Source organism: Xenia sp. Carnegie-2017, unplaced genomic scaffold (genome assembly GCF_021976095.1).
Source record: "Xenia sp. Carnegie-2017 unplaced genomic scaffold, XeniaSp_v1 HiC_scaffold_24, whole genome shotgun sequence".
NCBI lineage: Eukaryota > Metazoa > Cnidaria > Anthozoa > Malacalcyonacea > Xeniidae > Xenia > Xenia sp. Carnegie-2017.
The window spans coordinates 15,670,324-15,686,991 of NW_025813487.1; the positions used below are offsets into that span (position 1 = coordinate 15,670,324).

At 35.1% G+C, this 16,668-nt stretch overlaps 3 protein-coding genes across 4 annotated transcripts; 2 read left to right on the plus strand and 1 right to left on the minus strand.

The window, feature by feature from the left end:
• Nucleotides 1-1,380: 1,380 nt before the first annotated feature.
• LOC124450234 lies at nt 1,381-3,543 on the minus strand. Its single transcript, XM_047000834.1, has 4 exons — nt 3,076-3,543; nt 2,482-2,674; nt 2,121-2,361; nt 1,381-1,941 (listed from the first exon to the last, which is right to left on the minus strand). Exons 1-4 carry the CDS (start codon nt 3,526-3,528, stop codon nt 1,575-1,577), a joined length of 1,254 nt encoding a protein of 417 aa, XP_046856790.1. The 5' UTR covers nt 3,529-3,543; the 3' UTR covers nt 1,381-1,574.
• A 928-nt stretch (nt 3,544-4,471) lies between these two features.
• On the plus strand, nt 4,472-10,597 carry LOC124450235. Its single transcript, XM_047000835.1, has 6 exons — nt 4,472-4,558; nt 5,125-5,287; nt 7,373-7,429; nt 8,370-8,556; nt 9,422-9,555; nt 10,064-10,597. The coding sequence occupies exons 2-6, from the start codon at nt 5,138-5,140 to the stop codon at nt 10,268-10,270; spliced, it is 735 nt and encodes a 244-aa protein (XP_046856791.1). The 5' UTR covers nt 4,472-4,558; nt 5,125-5,137; the 3' UTR covers nt 10,271-10,597.
• A 1,453-nt stretch (nt 10,598-12,050) lies between these two features.
• LOC124450236 lies at nt 12,051-15,351 on the plus strand. 2 transcript variants are annotated; one of them, XM_047000838.1, is made up of 5 exons: nt 12,051-12,355; nt 13,144-13,200; nt 14,057-14,222; nt 14,762-14,895; nt 15,025-15,351. In XM_047000838.1, the coding sequence occupies exons 1-5, from the start codon at nt 12,206-12,208 to the stop codon at nt 15,223-15,225; spliced, it is 708 nt and encodes a 235-aa protein (XP_046856794.1). In that variant the 5' UTR covers nt 12,051-12,205; the 3' UTR covers nt 15,226-15,351. The 2 variants fall into 2 exon arrangements, with proteins under 2 accessions (XP_046856794.1, XP_046856793.1); XM_047000837.1 differs by having other exon boundaries at nt 12,081-12,361.
• Nucleotides 15,352-16,668: the final 1,317 nt, after the last annotated feature.

Consider the following 16,668-nt stretch of genomic DNA (forward strand, 5'->3'; position numbering starts at 1 on the left):
TCTCAAAGTGGAAGTTTTGACAACCAAAATCCGCCATTACCGCCATGTTTTTGACCACGGGGTCCAGGCCCCTTTGCCCCTCCAGGTCTTTTAGAGCTCAATGGGCGGAACGCATAAGGAACTCTGATTGGCACATGATTGGCCATATTCGCACGTGGGATATATTTTTGAATTTGATTATTTATATTTATTTACACTTTGAAATTGCTACCATTCCGAAGGCTGTTTCTCTAAACTATGTCAAAACGAAATTTCAAAGAGTATTTTGCAAAGTTTAAGGAGCGAATCTCAAAAAAGAGAAGAAAAAAGTTCCAAGTCGGACATGGACTATATCACAGTTCAAAGATTGTCGTCTCATGTCGAAGGAAGGTATCAAAAATACGCAAGGATTGGGCCGTTAGCAAGTGTTCCTTTTGGTGGAGAACCAACAATCGAAAATATTAAAGAGGCATGCAAGCGCTATTTCAACGTGGAAGACGGGTCGTGCTGTGATGTACTAGCTGGGGAGAGAGGGCCATCTTGGACTGAAACGAGTCAGATAAATAACTGGAAGGTAATCCATGTTCGTTTTATTGAGGGAAGTGATGAGAGCCAATTGTGTCATGAAAAGCCAATAGAAATCAGTTTCAATCAACGGTGGAAATCTCATGAGACCCCAACGAAAAAGCCTCCATCAATGTTCACGAAAGTTGCAGCCTCTGTTCCTCTGAGTGCTATGCTTAAACTTGGTAAAATAATTCAACCAACAGAGGAAATAGTTACACTATATATTGAAGAATTCAAAATACGTGATAAAACATGGGCTCAGCCGTTTGAAGTTACACTCTCTATTTCCAAACAGAAATTTGCAAGTGGAGGTTGCAGAGATGCATACATTGCCACCCCCATATCAGGGTTGCAGCCAGGAAAATATGTGCTAAAAAGAGTTTGAGAAGAAAAAGTTGGGGAAATTAAGCAGCTGTTTAAATCAATTGAGGAGCACACAAGAAAAGCAGTGCAAATGAATGCACTAGTTAGGAACTTTGCCATAACATTAGCAAGTGAGGCTCCCGTTGAGTATGGTCATGTTCTAAATTACACAAATGTTTACTTTGGAAGGCTTTATAGTGAGTTTGTAACATTGGAAAATTATATAGAGGGTGAATTTCAAAAGTATGTGAACAACACTGGTGAAGTTTGTGGGAGTTGTGAGGTAACACTCAAGGCAGAATCATTCTATCACTATACCTATGAGAAGTCTGGACAACAGCTAATGGTTTTGGACATCCAGGGAGTAGATCATAGTTTGTTTGATCCAGAGGTTGCAAGTTCAACTCTTATTGATGAGATTGACAGGACAATTTTCTTTTGCTGTGGCAACCTTTAGACAGATGCCATTGATAGGTTTAAGGTAGAGCATGTTTGCAACAAATTTTGCCTTATGCTTAAGCTCAAAGAAATGTAGATAATATAGTTAAGTTTTGACTGACATTTTAAATCAAGTTTGATTGACAGTAATAATGTTTTTGTTCAAATTACTTGATTAAGTTCAGTTTTCAAAATACGATTTTAATAAAGCGAGTTTCTATTGTGTCTTAAAAAATATTCACATCAACATGACTCTTTAAGTATAAATAAGCTTCCTTAGCATCATTGGGATTAATTTCATGTATTTGGGGCAAATGCTTCTTACACTCTTCACGAACAGCTGGTCTTAAATAATCATCATTGTCTTCCAAAACATTTGATAACTCAGAAACCTCAAGCAGTTGTTCTTCTGTAATATCAATTCCACATTGTTCACCACCATACTTCTCTGGAAAATGGAATATGTGTTCTGGAATTCCTGCTGGCAGTTCTTTTCCTCTCTGTTTACGTGTTCTGTGGTTATTCCAAACACACTCACGAAAAATATCTAGTTCCTTTTGAATTATTGGGATGTATACATAAGCCAGTAAGTCTCTTTAAGAAACAAGTAGAGTGTTTGCATGTTGTCAAATATATTGTATCAGTACATACAAAGATATAATACATTTCTCCGGATTTTACCATTTAAATTTACAATTAATTTCTACAATTTACACAAAAGCACTAACATCAGGCATGACTTGAAATAAAATGCATGCAATTATCATAAGTACCTGTCATTTTGATCACTGGAATCATAATCTCCACTTTCAACCAAGCATTTAAGTTGTTCCTTAAAAAACCTTTCCATTCTCTCAAGAAGATCCCTCCACCACCTTTCAATCTTGTTTTGAGTGGAAGGTCCATAAATTATAGCATCTAAAGCGTTATGCAAATCACCTCGTAGGAAGCAATGAATTGTTGCCATGACATCAGTTTCTGTCCCTCTGTCTAACCTTAATGTTTGTGGCAAAACTGGACAAAAAAGATAATACAGACTTTAAAATTTTGATTGTATTCTCACTATTTTCATCCAGAAAACATATGGAACATAAAAAAGTGAACAATATAAAATTGAAATTCAAAATATCTTACCCCTAGCCTTAAACAGATATTCAAAATAGAATCGTCCAATAACCAATGGGTTGTTGTTAGTTGTCCACACTTTCAGAAAGTTAACCCTGCCACTGTATACATCAAGTCCACCATAGATGCACAAAGGAAACATAGATTTCTGATAGCCACAAAGCTTATCATGCCCATCTAAGGACATTGTAGAGTTTGATCCCTGTTATAATTTAATAAAATGAAGGCTCAAGTTAGCAGTTTTCAGAAGTGGCATTGCTAAGGGGAGATACATGCCTCAATAAAATTTTGTTGTCCACCCTCAAGTGCTCCCCCTCCTTTAAACTTTGAAAATCAAATTTGCATGGTGATTTTTTACTACAAACTTTTTCTCCACCCACATAGTGCAAATTGTTGTGCACAGAAATTTCTTTTAGCTTGTTCCTTACACCACTCATCAAATGGTAGAAACAAAATACTGGTTTTTAGAATAAAGCTTAAGATGATGTAAATTTTCATCACAAAAAAGCCGCATAGTTTTAAAGAAATACTAGGAATATCCTGAAACAAAGCAATTAATACTTTACTTATCGCAACACAAATAAAATAAGATGGCTGACTTACTCGACTAACAAACGCGTTTGTCCTACGTGGTCGTTTCGGTTTTCCAATTCCACCTCGTGATTGCAGTCCTTCTGGGTCAGCTTCACCCATTACAGCGTAAACTAAGTCGCGTGAGACATTGAGTCCATGCACCTCTCTTACCTTTTGCTGAATTGCCCGATAACCTAGAAGAACGCCAGGACCGTTCAACTCCTTTTTGACAGCTGTTTTAACGTCTTCCAATGCAATGTCGTAGTTTGTGTATTTAATATTAAAATGTTGAAGCCTGCGACTTAAAGTGCGAATGCTCCATGCATACATGGGATAATCTGCAGACATAAAGTCTAGAATCTCTTTTCGTTTTAAATTTCGCTGTACATATTTTTCAAGATCATGTCTCATCTCTTCATCATTTTCCCAATCAGAGTTCCTTATGCGTTCCGCCATATTTATAAAGTATAGAGCCCACTTCATGTAATATGGAAATATAGGGTTTATGATGTAAGAATTACAGGGAATTGTGGGCTATGGCACTCATAGGCCATGGCATTTGATTGATTCAGTTTATTTTTGGAAAACTGAACTGATTTGGAGAAAAAGCCAAACTTAAACAAAACAAAACTGGAACAAAACTATAATTGAACTGTTAAAAAAATAATTAAACAAAACAAGACTGAAACAAAACTATAATTGAACTGTTAAAAAAATAATTAAACAAAACAAAACTGAAACAAAACTATAATTGAACTGTTAAAAAAATAATTAAACAAAACAAAACTGAAACAAAACTATAATTGAACTGTTAAAAAAATAATTAAACAAAACAAAACTGAAACAAAACTATAATTGAACTGTTAGAAAAATAATTAAACAAAACAAAACTGAAACAAAACTATAATTGAACTGTTAAAAAAATAATTAAACAAAACAAAACTGAAACAAAACTATAATTGAACTGTTAAAAAAATAAATAAACAAAACAAAACTGAAACAAAACTATAATTGTAAAATAATAGAAATGAAATAATACCAATAATGGAGTGGAAACACTAGAAATTACTATGGCACTCATAGGCCACCATAGATATCTTTTGAAATTGTGAGGAATCTTCTTCAAGCATTGATATACTTTCTTGCTGAATTTGCTGAATTTATCTCCTCATAAAAAATGCAAAAGTCAGGATAAATCACTCTCCGACACAAACACGCACTTTTTGAAACGGATTTGCGTCATTCAACGGATTTGAGAATTTCACAGCACGTTCTTGAAGACATTTACGTAGAAAAAATTCCCCAAAGACAATGTGATTGGTAAAATTCAATTTTCGGTAATTTTCACAACTAATAGCAATGCAGTAAAGGTATTTAAATATTAAAATCACCCGTCTTAAATTATTTTGAGTTGCTCTTTCTCCGCTACAGAGTTAAGACCACTTGCATTGAGGAAGTTAGAAAAAAATCTAAAGGTTTTTGTTGCTTGTTCATCGTCTCTACCAAAACCTAAATCATTGGCGAAAACGATATTGGAAAATTTTAATTTGGGCACTTTAAGCGCTTACAACAGACTGTATTTTCTTTTAGTGGCACATTGAACAGTTTTAATTTCATAGTTTTTACAACAATCCCTATATGTAACTTTTGTTTGATAGGATATCTGTTGAAATTGTGAGGAATCTTCTTCAAGCATTGATATACTTTCTTGCTGAATTTGCTGAATTAGCCTCCTCATAAAAAATGCAAAAGTCAGGATAAATCACTCTCCGACACAAACACGCACTTTTTAAAACGGATTTGCGTCATTCAACGGATTTGAGAATTTCACAGCACGTTCTTGAAGACATTTACGTAGAAAAAATTCCCCAAGGACAATGTGATTGGTAAAATTCAATTTTCGGTAATTTTCACAACCAATAGCAATGCAGTAAAGGTATTTAAATATTAAAATTACACCTCTTAAATTATTTTGAGTTGCTCTTTCTCCGCTACAGAGTTTAGACCACTTGCATTGAGGAAGTTAGAAAAAAATCTAAAGGTTTTTGTTGCTTGTTCATCGTCTCTACCAAAACCTAAATCATTGGCGAAAATGGTGATGACAAGAAGTACTGCGATTGGGTCCATTGTGACAGGATCGATTATGCTTGGTTTTGCTATCATCGCTATTATTTGTGGTGCGATTTCGGCCAGCAAACTCTCCGGAAGAGCCGCAGCGAACGCTGGCCTATGGTCGCTTTACGTAAGTGTATTTTAAAAGTAAGATAAGTGAGCAGTTTTATGGTTATTCTTGCACTTAAATGCATTCAATTGCCTCTTACCATCGCAAAATTTGCTTTCGTTCGTTGAAATGTGGCTAGGTTGCTTTGTTTCTATCTACACACTATAAGATAGGCTTTCTTTGTACAGTGACGCCCTACATGTCAAGTGTGTGCTATTTCCTCATAGCTACAGTTTGAAACTTTTTCAACGTAGAGCTAAGCATGAAAGACAAGGCCTCTCCACGCGGTAAACACCTTAAAAACTTACGAAAATAGAAAGACTTACGGAATGAAAATCACTTTAGAGCGACGAATTTATCATGAAATTTTGGACTTTTTTGTTTCATTATACTCAAATTAATTATTGATTGAAACCAAGGGACACAATGTGTTTGCTTATTGTTGTCATCACATTTTGATTTACTATTCTAAAAAGTGTCGGAAATGAATAACTATACTTTTTCAATAATTCTTGCTCGCGAAATGAGCGCCAAAGAGTGTTCTTTTGTAAATTACAGCGTGCTTGATGTCAAAATCAGTAATAATCTCGACTAAAGAAGATTCTCCACATATTTTCTAAAGGAATGGCGACGATTGGTGCGGTCGAGTTTAATTGTCAATTTTTGAAATAGTTTTAAAAAAACGACAATAGTTATTGTGAAAGTGATCTTATATTCTAAGGATTAGTTTTATTAATGGCATTTGTGGTTGTGTTTCCATGGGGATATTAAAAGTCAAGTATGTGGAAATTCTGCATTGGGCCCCTGCGTATTGTCAACGTTTTAATTAATGCAAACGTTTGTATAAAATACTTCAATTAAATTAACGACGAAACGTTTTGGTATAGTTTCTGCGAATATTGAAAGTTTAGTTAACTGATGTTGTAAAGTTGAAAACTTTTTCAGATAAACGACAATTCTTAACTGCGAGAAATGAAGAAATACTTTACCTGTAGATGTATTTCACGTAGAAAAAGGACCTGCTGTGCAACAAGGATATTATTATTAAAAATGCGGAAAATAATTACAATGAGTATTTGTGCATGTTTGAATAATGAGTTATTTTCAAAGTATCGACGGAGATTATAGGTCCAGTCCGGTATGACACGAATATGTTATTATGATAATATTTCAAACCAAAAGTCTGTCAAGGTCTGGTTTGTCTTTAATGTGTAAACTTGCCATGAACTATCGTGAATTTGCCAGTGTTTTTGTGAAATTGCGTGAGCTTAGGTAAACTTGCGTGAGTTTGTGCGAACATGCGTGTAAATAGACGCGTGAACTTGCGCAAACTAGTTTAAATTGCCATAAAAAGTAGATGTAGTGTTTTGGTTCGTAGAATTTATTTCTAAATTTTGTTATCTATTTCCATAATCGAAGTTCCAGATGTAAATCGTCTTTTCTAAGTTCTGTGTCTTTGTATGCTCGTGTCCATATCTAATTATACAATGCTCCTACGTCAAACATATTATTCTGAAACAACTATTTACGTAATAATACTCATTAAACTTTTTATCATGCTCTAACTATTTTACTACATTTCTTATACTAATTCTCTATAGATTAATTACTATACTACAGTAGATCACGTGTAAATAATCAGTAGATCACTTTCATATCGTAGCTAACATACACGTTTGCCGATTGGTGGGTTCCAACCATCCCCTGGAAGTAAGAGAAGAATGGAATGTTCGCCATGTTCGATGAAATTTGCATTTTAAATAAGGAAAATACTTTGTTAAATCATCCAACATGGCTGCTATGACGTAGCTTGCTAACCAAGAAACATGTTTACATTTTATGACAAACATTACTTTTTTGATTTTTATGATCATCGAAATTGTTTTTTATTTTGTCTTTTTACATCATCAGAAGATTGCTTAGTACTTCCTTTTCCATTTTGAGAGGGATAGTTGGTGTGGGTGTTGACTGATGTTTAGACATCCTTACAGGTAGTCATCTTCACATCAACACCAACATTAACACCAACCGTCCTTATCAGTGCTGCCCTAACGTGGACGATCCATATCAACAAATATCTTACAATGCTCATTTTCGTTTTGTTAGTTTACCGTACCTGGAATCTTGAGTATTGTGGCAGGGGTTAAGAAAAATAGCCTTGTGGTAAGTTTGAGCTAACCGGAGTTCGGTGTAAAACATCGGATAGATTTAGTCGACTGTCGGAGATACTTTGTCAGGTAGTAGAAGACTATCGCATGCACAGCACTTTTCAAAATGACGAAGAAAAATTAATGAAATAGTTGCTTTCAAATTTCTCCATTCTTTAAAAATGCTTTCGAAAACAATACATGACATTGCACAACATTTCAATTTGATTTGTGTATTTAGTAATGGATTTTTTACGATTGAATGTAGTAAAGGGTATGTAGAATATGTTTGGTATGCAAGACGTGTGGGGTATGTTTGTCATGTGGGATATGTGGGGTATGTTTGTCATGTGTGATATTTGGGGTATATTTGTCATGTGGGATATGTGGGATACATCTTTCTAAGCGTTTCTCAAACAAAAGTATAGAGAATTTCGAATGGAAAACCTTTTTCTTATAACCATGATTGTTTTGAATCCTAAATGCATAACAATCTCAACATTTCGAACATATTTCATATGAGGGTGTTTGAAAAGTCTTAATTGGTTTCTCAAAAATGGAACGCTACCTGAAGAAAATAATTGAAGCCAAATCTTATATCAGACACGCGAGATTTACCCAAGACACGCGTGTGTAGTGTTTCGTGATTCTCTCGCGGAGTAATAATTGATTTACTACACACGCGTGTCTGGGGTAAAATCACGGCTTCAAAAAATTATTAGGGTTTTGTATTACGCAGTAATTTTGAACTCTAGTGATTTGGACGTGACGTGTGACATGCTACATCCAGGTGATTGATATATAGGTCAGTTTATCGACGCTTGGGGAATGCAACCCAAAGAATGGAGAAAACAATTTCACGAGACATAACTTGCAAAAGCAGATAATTCAGAAAGTTGCATGTAACTTGGGTTCATTTGTTTTTTATTCAAAAGCTCATTTTTTGTGTTTTTCAGATGGCGTTTGCTCTTTTCTTCAACATCATCGCCGTTATTGTTTCCAGCGTAGCAAGTGTTATTCTGATAATAATAGTAGTCCTTATGAACGAAGTGAGGTCATCCGGACATTATACTTGCAGCGACGTGGGTGATCAGTGTTATTGTACATCAACATCTATCTACTCTGATTATAATTCAGTAAGATGTAAGGCGTGTTTTGTTGCTTTCATATTTAACATTGAACGTTCTTCGGTATGGAAGAAAACTTAATGCTATGTAGAGCAAAGTCGTGCGTTGCTAAGCCCTTCTACTAACCAAGCTTGAGGTCTTAACGGAGAAATATGGCACCGAGGTGTTTTTGTACATATCGAGGCCATAGGGCGAGGTTAGTACTTAGAGAGAGAGGTGCGATATTTATTTTTAAAGGCCGAGCAAGCGAGGTTAATGAAAGGTTTATTATACGGCTTTAATTAACCTGAACTCAAATATTTCTTTCTTTTTTCCCTATTGATGACAAGTGCATTTAGCACATGACAGAGCGACCCTTTTTAAATAAAGATTTCCATTCATTGATTCATTCATTCTCGGTGTTTGGCAAAGAGTTTCATTTCTCTAGTTTTTTTCAGTAGAAAATAAATCATTTGATACTATGTTCCTCCAGATAACAAAACCCGCTTTCCGAGTGTTCTTCCATCATCTAGCATTTGTACGTGATTTTCTGTTTTGTTTTTGCGTTTTCAAAACTTTGCTTACGTGATTTTCTGTTTCGTTTTTCTTGCGTTTTCAAAACTTTGCTTTACGTGATTTTCTGTTTTGTTTTTGCGTTTTCAAAACTTTGCTGACATTTGCTTATAAAATTACGTGTAATGGAAGCTCAAAAATTTTTAATTCATATGTTGCCATTGATAATCACTGCATTTTACATGAATGTTATATTTTCTGAAATTATTGCCTGGTAAAGGACAATATGGGTCATCGAAGGATAACATAATCAAAAGATGTATAAACTTCGCCTTTTAATGATTCTGACAGTCGTTGACATTTGTTATTATTTACATATTTTCTTTCAGGGAACATGAAATGCGACGATATTGACACGGTTTACTCTGTTTTTGTCGCTGTTCTTGTCGTCTACATCATTCTCACTATTGTTACATTCACTGCGTCCATATTTGGATGTATGGGAACATGTTGCGCACCACGTGTAAGTATTTTAATCTGTGACTTCATAGCTTAGCCACCACATGAGTCACGTGAGGATTCCTGGAGAATGTGCTCTCAGTGAAAAAGTAGATTCACTGTATCTGTATTTTGATGCACGGATTGGAAAATGTGGTGCTCCGCTTGTTCTCAGATCTTCCAGCTTCCAGTGCATATTTGAGCGTGAAGTGCAAATCGTGTAGTGTAACATGAAGTCCTTGCCGTTTACCGCCATGATAGTTTGATTACGTTTAAAGTTAAACACATCGTGTAACCGTTTCCACTTTTCAAAGACCGTTTTTTAATGAAAAACATCAACTGGCAAGTTCTATATAAACTTTGTGCGTTTAACAACGCTAAGGTATTCAAAACAGCGGGAGATTATTTTTTAATAGCGTACATAGGTAGCCTCGGTTATTGTTGGATCCATATTCATGTATTTTAAATTTACTGTGATTCGCCAAAATGTATTGTCCTTCTCTCGCCAATCACACTTGACATTTTTACTGTAGGATCCTGTCGTGGTCATGACCACTGGTGTACCCGTTCATAACGCAGGCGCCGTAGTCGTGACGTCCAACCAATCTTCAATCCAACAAGGTTATGCCCATGGCTATGTCGCGCAGCCAATGCCGTCCCAGGCCCCAGGGTATGGTTATGGCGCTCAACCACCTCCAGTCTATGCTACGCATGAGAACAAGGTGGCCTTGGCGAATTAAGAAATCCATTCAGCTAATCATTATTTTGCTACTCCTTTTCATGCTTGATGTTTACGTTTAATTAGTAATTAATATTCATTTTTAAGTTCAAACTAATCAATTTACCCAGATGGCTTTGTCCGAACTACTTATTAGTTAAAATAGTCTACTACAAGAGAGCTGACAGGTGATTTGTGAATATTCTATCTATTTAACTACAAAACACGTCGCTCAAACTTAAATACGTTTACGTAAAATACGTAGAAATAGTGTCATAATTTAGCACGAAAAAGCTTGTTTTAAAGTGCACAATAACACTTTTTTTAAGTTCTCTTTGAACTGGAATAACTTGCTCTTTTCTCTTTGTTTTTCTTTTCTGATTTTACTTTCCGGAGTGTAGGAAGCTGTATTCAAGGAAGTTGGAAAGTATCACTTACAATCACTGATATGTATATTTCACTGGATAACGCATCCCATGTAGAAAATATAGTAAGATAATTGAAGCCGGAAGTTGGCTCATCTGATTATGACCCTCGTGGGGGGTATCGGTCCCCCACTTTACTATACTTTTGTATTACAAAATCACAGTTTTTGCGTTTTTATCCGTTCTACAAACTTTTGATTCGAGCAGAATTTTTGTGAAAGGGACAGAACAACCGGCAAAGATATTTAATCCTAAAAAGTTCGTCTTCTTAGCTTTATAATGGCAGAAAATTGAGATGGTACAAGGTCGACCTGCATTGTTTTAAAACACACTGGAGATTATATGATGCTGCTGCTTCTTAAATAATGTAGAAATATTACAGAATCCTACTACTGCTTCCAAAATTTCAACTGGAATGACGTTTATAGAAGATTGCTACAAATTTACTGAATTAATAACACTTTGTTATTCACATCGCTAATATCATAATAATTTCAAATTACGTCTTTATTATATCAGTGAAGAAACAAAACAAATCGACATAGAAAAATAATCAGAAAGACATTTTGATGAACAATAGTAAGTTGCATTAAAATATGCGAATTAATGTACCTCTGTTGTCATTAAGCAAAGCAAAGTTTTCAACCAATTCCTATGTGAACAACTTCAATATCGATGAATATGTTGAAGATATGAATACCTTTGTTCTTATTTTGTTGTAAATTTGTAATTTCAGTATTCACCTTCTAAAAATGCCTCGCACGGCTGAAATTGTCCTCGTCACTTTCAACTTTCAAATTTAAATACAATTTGCCATCTTATTTTTCCGTCGTTACCAAGCCAAAAAATCAGAGCTTCAGGGTTAAAACTCTCTACCGGTTTTCCTCTAAATATCATAGAAATTTGCCTTAATCAGAAGTTTGTAAAAGGAATAAAAACGCGAAAACTGTGATTTTGTAATACAAAAGTATAGTAAAGTGGGACCGATACCCCCCATGAAGCCAGTAGCAAATGATTGATCTTCCGGCTTCAATTTTCGTAAGAGATGCGTTATCCAGTCTAATTAATATACATATAGTGGTAACTACGGAAATGTCTGTTTGATGGTGGTCATTTCTATTGCGGAAAATTACTTAATGGGGAGGGGAGGGTGGGAAGGCACTCACCTAAAAGGTCGTATGTAAGCTTATAGCAACAGTATAAGGATTATTAAGTTAGGATCACATTATTGTACAACTTGTTGCCACCACGTTGCTAACGTTTACTGTTTTACAATAGAGTTACCAAGAAAACACTCGAGAAATTTCCAATGCGCATTTTCGCAACAGGGGAGAGGAGAGAGAGAAGTAATTTTTGTATTACGTCACTCACGTTATTTGTTATTTGTGATTGGAATTCCGGTGTATTGGCTTCGACTCCGAATCTTAACAGTTCGACCACGACTCTGGGCGTTCGAAAGACCTGTTCTTAACTGAAGACTCTCTTGTGAATATTTGATTTTCGTTGTGTGTACAAGAGCCTTAACTTTCAAAATGGTGATGACAAGAAGCACTGCGATTGGATCCATTGTGACAGGATCGATTTTGCTTGGTTTTGCCATCATCTCTGTTATTTGTGGCGCGATTTCAGCTAGTAAAATGTCCGGCGCAGCCGCCGCGAGTGCTGGTCTTTGGTCGCTTTTTGTAAGTGTATTTTGAAAATTTTAGGCTGTTAAAACAACAATTGTTTATCGCAATGTAGACGACATTAAAACTAACGCATTATAAATCGAGCGAACTGGGTTGTACATAAAAAACCATGACCAGCCGACAATTTAAAGAAATATAATGTAAAACAAATTCCGAAGAAGGAAGACATCTTGAGATTGCAAAATATGAATCAAAACAAGACGAGAAGTGAAATGTAAATTTGTGACCGACTATATTTCAAGTTTGTATATGATTATGAAATGTGTTGAACAACCTCGAAATCCCAAGCGCGTTAGCTGAAAACAGCAAAGATTTATGACGTAATTTACTAAGGATTTATGTTGAAAATAAAGTCGTAAATAGGCAATAAATGCTCGTTTGCTGTCATTAAAAATGTGACGTGCCAAGAAATTCCACTTAGCTTATTGTCATTTCAAAGCCAATATATTAAATTAATGTGTGACGAGTGAACAGAAATTTTGTTTCCCTGACTATTTGTTTCTATGGTCAAATACCATTTGATGTATGAACTTGCAATGCTTTTACAGATGATTCACAATATTTCGTCTGGGAAAATTGTTCTCTACACGTATTGCCGAACATAAATTACTTTCAACGCGTTCAGCCATCCATGTCAATTTTATGCGACGTTGTAATTTCTATTCACATGCGACGAACGCAGGCTAGATTAATATTTTAGACAATGAATATTTAATTATTTTACTTAAGAATAATCTTTCTAAAAATTCAGGTCGTTATAAACGTACATTTTTTCTTTCTAGTTTGCAGTTCCTGGAATCTTAAGTATTGTTGCTGGTGCAACTAAAAATGGCATAGTGGTAAGGCTTTCTTTTGTATATTATGTCATTTTTTAATTTTCCTGGTAACCATATAAGCTGGCCTTACTTAAGAGAGATCCAAATTTCCTTAACATTGTTTCGAAGCTGTTTCTGCATTAATTGTTTATACATATAAGTATGTTTAAAGATTGGTAATCCAGGCATTATATTGTTTACAAATAAGAGTTTCTCCGGATTTTATAAATAATTTTATTGAGCTTTCGACTCGTTGCTTCGAGCCTTCATCAGAATGAGGATATTATTTATTTACACGTGCTTTTAGCTTGTAGACGCTTAGAGCGTCTAGTTGGATAAGCATGTGGATTAATTTAATTGGATGGGGTGAAATGCGTTGCCATGGGTTTTGGTGTATTGTGAATGTGATCGGTGTTAATATGTGTTACCTGATTTCTTGTGATTTCTCACCCTAAAGAGTGAGAAATCACGAGACGAAACAGGCTTGTCGGGATGAATCTTTTTTCAACATCAATACATATACATATAAATATATACACAACACACATGTCACTGACAATACCAAATATGGTACTACAGGAAGTATATCTTGAATATAACTCTATTATATGATAATTATTCTGACATTTCAGAGAGTTTCAAAAATATTCAAATCCACGCCGGCTATTTCACTGAAAAAGCAATCTGTTAGCATTTTTTGCAAACTTTTTTTACTTGACGCCAATTGAACAGTTTTTAGTGTAGTATTTAGAACGGAAAGTTAAAATGATAAGTATGCAAAAAAGTATGCCCGTTCTGCTTTAGTTGGAATGAATGGATTTCTTCTGTATATTGGAAAGAGAACCTGTATGAAAAATTGCGCTCCGTTATTTTCTTTCAGATGGGATTTGCTTTGTTTTTCAACATCATCGCTGTGATTGTATCGAGCATTGCAACCCTCGTTCTTATCTTGGCCACCATACTTTTTGCTAGTCTAAAATCGAAATGGGAATCGAATGAGTGCTCGTCATCGGGAGAAGGTGGATGTTCTTGCGGCGACGAAACATGTAGGTTCACTATTTATCAAACTTATATTTTCTTGTATAACCAAAAAAGCATTATTTGCTACACATGGGGACATTTATTGCTAATCTGTTGATGTTTCCTCACTTCTATTGCCCTGTTTTTCTACAGTTAATTGATCGCTAACGGTGGCCCAGGCAGTTCTCAATCTGATTCTGAGCCATCCCGTTTTTAAATGAAATGTGTTTCTGACTGTGCTAAGTGAACAAACTTAGGGCAATATTTTCTGGTGAAAATCGTTCACTAGCTAACTTTTTCCGTCCGCTTCTCATTTTCCAAAGCTGTTTTTTTTGGGAGGCGGAGGTTTCAAACAGTTCTTGTTTGAAAATTGGTCATCTCGTCTAATCGAAAAAAGAAAAATGAAGAAATTGTTATGTTCACAGCCTCGAAAAAACACGAGCTATTTTTTTCCAAGTTTCGTCATTTTCAAAATCGAAACATTGAAGATACGCTCTTCGGCATAACTATATATTTTTTTTATTTTATCTTTAAGTGATGTTTTTACAATGTTTTTACATCCTAGATACTATGGACTGTGGTGACATCAACACCATTTTCATTGTTTTTATCGCTGTTCTTGTCCTCTACATCATTCTCACCATTACAACGTTCAGTGCGTCAATCTTTGGATGCCTGGGAACATGTTGTGCTCCACATGTGAGTATCTGTAATGACGTCAACAGGATGCATTTGAATTCTTTCAACGAGATCGTTAAAGTAGTGCTTCTGCATGTACGCTATATAACTACAGTGCTTGTTAATCAGAGAAATTTTTTTTCATAAAAGGATCCAGTATTTGTGGTGAGCGCTGGTGTGCCTGCTCAACCCGCGGGTACAGTTGTGGTGACATCAAATCAATCTTCACTTCAGCAAGGCTATTTCCCTCAGCCAAATGTCTCCCAACCACCTCCTCCTGTGTACGGTTATGGCGCTCCACCTCCATTTGATCATGATAAGGCGGGCTTGCTCAAACATGAAGCCATGTAGCTAACATGGCCAAAGTTTTGCCCTTATTTCATTGGTTTTGTGTAGAAGTTCATTAAAAATAATCTTTTGTTTTACTTGAACTTATGTATCGTAGTGTTTTTAGCATATTAAACTTTGTGAAACGTTCGTGAATGTACTTGTTTTTACTCTCTCATTAAAGGAAGATCTCAAAAGACATGCCTAATGCCCGTCCAATCTCTCAGGGCAAGAAATAAAACTGAGGCGAATTTCCTACTTAATGCGTGAATACCTCTCACAAGGAGAGCGTATTTTTCCGGAAGAAAAAAAAACGAGTTGTATTTTATTTAAGAAATAAAAAATGTTTGCAGTGATTGCACAGGCTTTTTTATTTCTTTTATAAATGTCAATGTTGCCAAACAGGTAAAACTGAAGCAAATGTTTCTGTTTTTCATCTTACATGCATTGTTGCCAATGAAGTGCCAGGCGGGAAACGGATTCTCAATATAAATATTAGAGCCCAACAAATAATTTTGAACATAGTCATAAACAATTTGGTTTTATGAAATTTATTAAAATAGTGACGTTTACATGTATTGATGAGTGATTTGCAAATTCTCTTTAGTTGATATTATTGATTGAGCTCAAAACGGGTTTGCATCAGAAACATTTGCCAAAAAACTTCCTCAAAAATACTTCCCCATAAATTTGCATTCCCGCTGACACCATGAGAGATGTTTATCGTATAAACAACATACAGGAAGTTATTAAATTTCATTTGTATTGAGATATCGTGTTCGTGTTGATTTACGTATTATGAATCCACGTTTTATTCTTTGTTTTCGGAATTCCGTGTTTTCTTGCCCAGAGTCAATTTCCGACATTTGCAGTATTTCTATTCGTATTTGATGGCCAAAATTACCCAGCTCTTAGATGAGTATGATTGCGTTTGTTTTGAAAATACTAAACCCATGCACAACATCTTGAAATAACGATTAAACTGAAATAACAGAGATTTAGTTGGACCACGACAACATTAAATAAATGTCACGAAAGCGTTGAGTTAGCGAGACGAACACTAAATGTATAAGACAAACATGGCGAAGATAAATGCATTCACAATTACCATTGGATATTACGTTGGAACACCATTTATATTACTGGCATTTGATGATGATGTTTTTGGCGAAGAAGATGCTGTCAGTTAATAATAACGCTAAAACCACCAATTACAAGGTTTTCAATGACTTCATTTCACATTGAAAAGCTATTCATAGCGACTTCCAAAAACAAGCTGCTTTCAGGAGTGGCGACTTTCATTACTCGTTTTTTCGTAAGCAAAACGCATGCGCTTTACATTTTTTAGCATTGGTATTTGTATAAACACAATCACTATCTACACTCTATATATTACTCTCTATTACTCTTTAATTACAAAATTACTCTTAATCAAAATGAAACTTAAACCCTCTGTTATTAATACAA

Bases quoted from the DNA above. Each gene is read 5' to 3' on its own strand.
- LOC124450236 (XM_047000837.1), top strand. From the start codon at position 12,206: ATGGTGATGACAAGAAGCACTGCGATTGGATCCATTGTGACAGGATCG. The intron at 13,201-14,056 runs GTAAGGCTTTCT...ATTTTCTTTCAG, and splicing joins CAACTAAAAATGGCATAGTG to ATGGGATTTGCTTTGTTTTT. The intron at 14,223-14,761 runs GTAGGTTCACTA...TTTACATCCTAG, and splicing joins TTCTTGCGGCGACGAAACAT to ATACTATGGACTGTGGTGAC.
- LOC124450235 (XM_047000835.1), top strand. From the start codon at position 5,138: ATGGTGATGACAAGAAGTACTGCGATTGGGTCCATTGTGACAGGATCG. The intron at 5,288-7,372 runs GTAAGTGTATTT...TCGTTTTGTTAG, and splicing joins CTGGCCTATGGTCGCTTTAC to TTTACCGTACCTGGAATCTT. The intron at 7,430-8,369 runs GTAAGTTTGAGC...TGTGTTTTTCAG, and splicing joins TTAAGAAAAATAGCCTTGTG to ATGGCGTTTGCTCTTTTCTT.
- LOC124450234 (XM_047000834.1), bottom strand. From the start codon at position 3,528: ATGAAGTGGGCTCTATACTTTATAAATATGGCGGAACGCATAAGGAAC. The intron at 2,675-3,075 runs GTAAGTCAGCCA...AAATTATAACAG, and splicing joins CAAACGCGTTTGTTAGTCGA to GGATCAAACTCTACAATGTC. The intron at 2,362-2,481 runs GTAAGATATTTT...TTTTTTGTCCAG, and splicing joins ATATCTGTTTAAGGCTAGGG to TTTTGCCACAAACATTAAGG.